The sequence below is a fragment of the Brienomyrus brachyistius genome, chromosome 15, assembly GCF_023856365.1.
Source record: "Brienomyrus brachyistius isolate T26 chromosome 15, BBRACH_0.4, whole genome shotgun sequence".
Taxonomy (NCBI): Eukaryota; Metazoa; Chordata; class Actinopteri; order Osteoglossiformes; family Mormyridae; genus Brienomyrus; species Brienomyrus brachyistius.
In genome coordinates this window covers 16191404-16199062 of record NC_064547.1, presented here as the reverse complement: position 1 = coordinate 16199062, position 7659 = coordinate 16191404, and the positions used below count along the sequence as shown (strand labels likewise).

The window sequence follows — 7659 nt, the reverse complement described above, 5'->3', positions numbered from 1 at the left end:
TGTACAAGTATCACAGTAGCTAAAATGTATATTTAATAAATACCACATCCTAATTACTAAATTGCGTTTTTCAAAAGGCATAATAAATGTATGGCTTGTCAAATTTTACTCTGCTGCAAAATTAGCAAAACCTGTGTATTTTTAGCATTTAATGAAGAGCCCATTAATGGTGCTGCAAGTGGGAAAGGAGGAAATGGGCTCACCGGCACCTTGTAGTCGAGGTCATCCATAGACCGGAAGAAATCTAGACTCTTGGCCCCAGACAGCCTGCCCTGGTCGAGGCTGGTGTTGCTCAGGGTGTCCAGAATCTCTTCCAGCAAGTTCATCTGACCGGAATCCTGCAAGTCAGAGCGGACCTCGTACGAGTCGTCACTGTCCTGTGAAGGAACGTCTGCACTATCCTCAGAGGAGATCCTGGGGAGCGTCAACGCAGGCAGAACGCCATGGTCGGTCATGCATTCCACAATTCACTTGCACAGTAATTACAAGCAAAAGTAACACGTGATGCTATCGTACTCAAAATCCAGCCTGTATCTGCATCTGTTACTGAATACATGCGAACACACCACTAGATGGCGACATTAGTTAAGTTTTTTTGACAAAGGAAACTATAAGGATTAAAAGTTTGTATTGAATGAATTTACAACCCCTAGAGGATACTTTAACAAACCAAAACTGATTTAATTTGTCAGTTTACAAGGCACTGGATATTAGATCATACATTGAGGTTAGAAATGTACTGCTGCAGTCCAACAGAATAAAAAACGCAACACTTGAGCAGAGAGTACTTTGCACGTCAATTGCGAAATTGCATATTTATGACCCTGCAATTTAACGTCAATTAAGTCAGACAGATTGTGATTTTTAGAGGCATATTAAAATAAGAATGTGGATTCTAATCTAGGTTTGTCAAACATCATCTGTGGAGTGAAAACCTTACAGCATATAAATATCGCACAGACATTCATGTCGTGATGCAGCTTCGCAACTGAAAGCGATCACTGGGACTTCACAACTGAAAGCGATCACTGGGACTTCACAACTGAAAGCGATCACTGGGACTTCACAACTGCACCCTCGCGGGGCTGCGAGACACTTACTTGCTGGCTGTGTCCAGTTCATCATCATCTAGGGCGAATTCGGAACAGCCCATGGGGAACTTCGAGTAATGCTGGGAAATTTGAAGGAGAAAAAACAGGGTGTGTCTTAAAAAAGTGAATCTGCCATTTTAAATATTTCAATAACAATAACAGATCCTTAGAAAACTCCAGCTTTATCAGTGCAGCACTAGAGACAGACGTGAGACGTCTGCCTGTAATTCATCCTCCACCACAGAAACATACGCTCCTATCATCAATACACCCAAGTAAGGGCAGCCACTAAACCAGCCCATAAACCGGTATTCAGCACACTGTCAAAAGCCATCACCAAATGTGGGCAGTTTCCAACCCCCGATCTGGGGACCACTGGGGAGGGGTGGGGGGGGTCCATTAAGAGCGATGCCAAGGGGCAAACGCCACGCCGGTCAGCCAACACTGAAACCCGGCCTTGAATGACATCCTGCCTCATGAGTGTCGGCCGCAGTAGCAAGCGGCGAAGACGGACTGCGGCATGCGCGGAGTGTGCCTTGTGTGAAGGGTTAACGGCGGTCCCCCCCATAAAAATAGCTGGGGGACGTGCGCACAGGGCACTCGCGGCTCTCGCCGCTCACGTAAACAATAACACATGTTCCAAACTCATTGGCAGTAGCTGGGAGCTATAATGAAAAGCGATTACGGGGGGTTTTAGAGTCCAGACCCCAGAATCGTTTTAATGGATTCCTGTGTCAGGACCATAACTCTCGGTTCCAAGCAGACGCTGGAAGTGCACCTGCGAAAAGCTGTCGGCTTCAATTAGCCAGAGGTCTTTCGCGACACTAACGGCGCGCACCGTTTACAGGCATTTACTCTCTTAACTTCTGGCCTGGGACACATGGCTCAGGCAGACACAAAGGGGACGGCATAGGGCTGGTCATTAAAAGGAGCCCCCTGTGTCCTTTTCATTAATGAAACTGTAAACCGTATTGTTCAAAGCATCATGTGACAATGAAGAGGATTACTCACACAGCCGCAGAGCGTTGTTTGTCATAAGCAGCACGAAGTCCTGATACATTCTCAGACACCATTACAGTTTCTAAAGCATTTTTTCATTAATGTGCAATGTTCTTTCTTTTATTCTAAATGTCATTCTTCTGAATAATACTATTTCATAGAGATTAGAGTGTATTTTTGGTTCTAATTACTTCAATATTATTTAATGAGATGACAAGCTTATTAACATCAACACACTGTACGAGTCTGAGAATAAGGCGGCCTAATCTCATTAGAAATTCCTCTCCTCTGTCGTCTTCTGCCCCATCTGATTTTCACTAGCACATAACATTAACGGTTATGCCAGTCTTAGGATGCCGTTCTCATTAAATCTTTATTAAGCGCTCTGGAGTAACTGGCAACGGCACGGTGTAAGAATACAGTCAACTGAAGTGAGCGAGGGCCCCTCTTTCATGCTAGGAGTAATTTAATGATGAATGGTGAAAATGGAAAAGTGACAGGAAATGAGGCCAAGGTACTAAAAAAACTTGGGGAAAAGAAAACCTGAAAATGTAAGACTGACAGTATAATTAAGAAGATCTAAGCCAGAGATATTGATTGATTCTGGTCATAATTTTAGCTTTACAATAAAATACACACTTTGATATGAAATATATATATATATATATATATATATATATATATATATATATATATATATATTAGCAAAATAAAAATACACAGAAACAATAGGTCTTAGTAAAGATGTACTACTGATCTGAGCATTCAGCTGGATCAGCAAACCAACCAACCAAAAGCTAACCTAGGAGACTGTGGGAAGCAGGTGTCACAGCATTTCACCCAAATCGCAGCCTGACAGTAGCTGGTTCAAGGTCAAGACACACCCATAAAGCAGTCAGGTCTGCAAGCGGTAAGACTTTTCAGTCACTTTGGGAAAAGAAACAACAACAGCAGCAGCAGCAGCAGCAGCAATTAGGGGTCCAGCATGGTGTAGTAAATTATGACTGCCTGCAGAGGGCAGTGTTGATACAAATCCGGAGTTGTTCTTAAAGCACCCGCCAAATCAAAAACGATAAACAGCCATCTAAATCCGTACGGCAAACAGACGTGCTACACAGATCATCGCTGCCTCGCAAGTGTGCGGCTTCAGGAAACATCTCCGACAACATTCTTGGAGCACTGGCACCAGAGGGCATTAAACACAGTTCAGATCTTCGTTTGTGTGGCAGCTTCCCGACACCCAGCTGACTCATCGCAGCAGTGACAGTCCTCCCAGGTCTATTTTGTGTCACAACACTCAGTCTGAACCCATCCCAGTTCTTCCTCGCAGTGCTGCGTCACCTCCTGAACACCCCTCGAACACCCCCCGGACACCTCCCGGACACCCCTCGAACACCCCCCGGACACCTCCCGGACACCTCCCGGACACCTCCCGGACACCCCTCGAACACCCCTCGAACACCCCCCGGACACCTCCCGGACACCTCCCGGACACCCCTTGAACACCCCCCGGACATCTCCCGGACACCGTCCGAACACCCCCCAAACACCCCCCAAACACCCCACCGAACACCCCCTCGGACACCATCCGAACACCGTCCGAACACCCCCTCGAACACCTCCCAGACACCCCCCGGACACCATCCGAACACCTCCCGGACACCCCACCAAACACCCCCCGGAACACCCCCCGGAACACCTCCTGAACAAAGCCCGCACACCCCCCCCCCCCCCCCGAACACCCCCCGAAACATCTCCTGTGACTAAAACACAGCTAATAACATGGCAATGCTGTTCAGCAACAAAAATTGGCCTCTACACCAAAAGCTCCCAATCCAGAATGCCTTAGGTATTAAGAAAGAACCAAAGCTTATGCTGTTGCATATACATCTTGCCAGTTCATAGGTAACAGGAGACAAGGATGAACTTACTTATTTTCAGAGTCAGAGAGTTTTATTGTCAATTCCTTTACATGTACTAGCCATATAAAGATATCGAGATTACGTTTCCCACTGTCCCTTGCGTACATTAGACAAACAATACAGGACGGGACGAACTATAAAGTGCACAGAACAACAACGTAACAACAACATAACCTGTGTTATACCAAAATTTTCTTAAATATGAAAACTGATAAGCTGTTAAGTAATGATTTTACACCCCATCCATCCATTTTGCAGAACCGCTCCAATGAATGAATTCAGACCCTCTGCCAGAAAGCATAGGGAACGAGACAGTCCATTATTGCTTCTGTACTACACATGCATGTTAAGCACATCACATGTACATGCAGATGCAAACAAGCATTCGTCTTTGTCCAATCAGTGGCACTACGAACTATTTTTAACGTAAAATATTTTCTTACTCCAAATTTCCTAAGATTTATCTCGCGTTTAATGATGGATATTCACAAACACAATTTACAGGATAGCTGGTCCATAGCTTAAGACCTCAGGTACCAAACGGTAACACTACACAAGTTGGTAAAAAGAAACTAAATAAGAGGTCAAACAAGCGGCATACAGCAAACAAATGGTGAATGAACAGCAAGCGTATGCTTTTTGTTTCCTGCTGCCGGACGATGCTTTGTACTCGGGGCAGGACACGGAATTTGTAGGAATTATAGTGAGCTGAGCGAGCTTATCGGCTTTAATATGCAGAGCTGGTATGCGGGCCCTGGCTCAGGGCGATCCATCTGTTGTTTTCAGACAGCGCCTCCGTGAAGCTGGAGTGGCCCACCGCGGCCGTCCCGCTCGGGCTCACATATTGCCGTTCCCCACGGGTGGTGCGGGACTAAAAGGAGCCCACTGGGATAATTTCATTAACAGGATTCAAATTTAGACGGCTCTCTCTATAAGAAAAGGCCCCGTGATCCAAACACTACTGCCAGTTCTGGGGGAGGGACACCAAAAGAATAAAAATAAAATAAATTATTTTCATAATTGAGGTCTTACCTCAGAACTTGGCAATAAGAAAGCATTTTGCAATTATAATATAATCTGAGCATATTTTGCAGGATCAAATGCTACATTATTTAAAAGCATGACTGCTTTTCTTTTAATAGATGGTGTACATCTGAAAAATGTCAACATGATTTTTTTTATTGGCAAACTTAGGCCTCACAGAGTATGCAAAATTAATTTTGAAAAAATTGTGCTCAACCATATATTGAAAGGGAATCTTCACAATGCTACAAAAACCTGCTTGTATTTATATTCAGTTGGGGAGGGGGGGGGGGGGGTGGCTACATCTGAAGGTAATCTCTCCGCCTTTTAAATTCCAGCTGCCTGTTGGGTCTATCAGGTTTGCCGCTGCAAGTCAAATAACAAAAGGTGACTCATTCAGGCAATTTCGATCCAAGTGGGGTTCTGCCATTGCCAGTAAACGCACCTAACACACCATGTACACAAAAACAGGGCCCTGGGAGCTGGGGATGGGATGGGATGGGAGACGCTCTCCGGCCGGAATCCCCAGGGCCCCGTTACCGCTACGTTTGGCCGCGATCTGTCGCAGCAGAGCATAAGCGAGAAGGGCTCAGGTCACCCAGTGAAAAGCCTAATTGGAAGACCTTTGCAGCTATGCTTTTTTTTGGCATTTATTTAAGCGCCATCAACAACAGAGGCAATAACGGGACTAATTAAGAGGGAAAACTTCTAGATCAGGGCAGCAAGAACGGCAGGGGGGGGGAGGGAATTGGTCATGTATCCAGAGAGAGAGCAACCCGGGCCAGAGAAGGCACACACACGCAACAAAGGAACGGCTACACTTAGGGCTCACTCCACTAAAATGGTGAAATAAAATAATGAGAACTAAATACTAATTCAGTACAAAGTACAATTTCTGCTGTGAGAGAGAATATACCACAGCAAAATAACCTGGGACAATAGCATCAAAGCACAGGAAATATCTAAGAGACAAGTCCAGTAATTCACTATGATACAACTGAAGGCTACAACTGGAGGAAACGCACAAACAAGACTCCTCCCTGCAATCCCCACGCGCTAAGCGAAGACTGCCCTGCAAACATCACCTCTGATCGAGAGCCTTTATTCATCCATAATTAATGCAGTCGTCCAAAGAGACACATATTACAAGCCTTTTAGCCAGCTAGTGGTGTTATTTTGTTTGCAAATAGACAACTAGTGTGGTTCCGGAAGAGGTTATTCAGATCCACTGATCTGTTTTCTGTTGCCTATTAAATCCTAAGGACAATGTATCTGTTAATTTAAATACTTCCAATAAAATATGGAACACTGCTTTAAATATGTCATTACCGTACATCTTCTATGCCATACACTCTACTAAGCGTTGTCTTGACAATCTCCTTTAGCTGCAACTATATTTCTGGCGTACCCAGACATTTGGGCCATATTCCTGAATTTGATTCTACCCGGAGAGCTGGGTTTATAACTACTGTCTTTGATACAAGTAAAGCTCCTGTCAGATCCCACTAAGGAAGAGACATCTTTCCGGTCAAGTCTATCCTACTGCCCAGCCCATACCTTTCATGTCAAAATACATCTGCTAACGTGTAGTGTTCCTATGGAGATTGTTTATTCGTGTCAATGTTACGGTTTTCTCCTGTCTCAGCATAACAGAACCAGCCTATTCCAAAAAACGGACAAAGCACAAGCGTAGTACTGCGAAAATACAAATATGCAAACACACCAATACCTGCATCCACAAACAGCGGTGCCCTGAACTACAACAAAGGTGAAAAGACAGCGACTCCAACAACACGCAGCGCTTTCAGGCTGCGTCGATGTTCGCGGGAGCTGAGAATTGGAATTATTTATGGAGATGGGGGGGTCCGTTCCCTAGTGCACGGTCACACCACAGCACCTTTTGTGGGGAGGGGCGTGACATCGAGAAAATTGCCAGAGAAGAACCGCGACATCGGGGCAGGACCAAGGGATCAGGCCATTAGCACTGGAGCACGGCTGACAGACAGAGCTACCCTCACCAGCCAGGACCAGCTGCACGGCACATGGGCAGTTTACAGGTGCAATTCAACCCGGCGTCGGCTTCTAACATCACACCCCGGATAAGCCAAGCAGGAAGTCGTGATCTCATACTATCCAGTTTACCGGATTTTAACTTCATCACACCTGCCTCCATGTTTCTGTCACACTTTGTGGGCAATTTTCTAGGGTTGAGCGCCATGTAGTCAAAAGTGAACTGAACTTCCACTTTGTAAACTCAGGGACTTAAGTCTTGATGCCAAGAGTCAAAATATTCAAACTGGTAAAACACATGAAAACAGCAGTTAAAGCACTATCAGCAAGTCTGTCTGTCAGGAACGACTACCTGTCTGTCAGGAATGACTACCTGTCTGTCATGTGAAACGCCACCCCTGAACATCCATCATGGCTCTGGAAGGCGTGGACCCCAGCCATCCGTACTAAGTGCCTGGGAGGCCAACCTACATCAGGCAGGGGTGGCCAGACAGCCACCTCAGCAGGAGCCGTCAGTCAGGCCGCCTCCCCAGGAAGGATTTAACTGCTGTTAAGCTCCAGCTGCTTTTTCAGCAGACAACTTGTTTCCCCTAAAACTTCTCGTGACATACGTG

At 45.6% G+C, this 7659-nt stretch overlaps 1 protein-coding gene across 5 annotated transcripts in view; it reads right to left on the bottom strand.

Moving 5' to 3' along the window:
• The window catches only part of dennd1b (DENN/MADD domain containing 1B), a 73337-nt gene that overhangs the window by 4090 nt on the left and 61588 nt on the right, over window positions 1–7659 (bottom strand). For 4 of the 5 annotated variants that reach the window (XM_048976109.1, XM_048976112.1, XM_048976111.1 and 1 more), the window contains 2 exons: window positions 1101–1171; window positions 204–414 (listed from right to left, as the gene is read on the bottom strand). In XM_048976109.1, coding sequence (XP_048832066.1) covers window positions 204–414; window positions 1101–1171 — 282 coding nt within the window. The remainder of the gene's footprint in view (window positions 1–203; window positions 415–1100; window positions 1172–7659) is intronic. The other variant, XM_048976110.1, reaches the window with a different exon arrangement.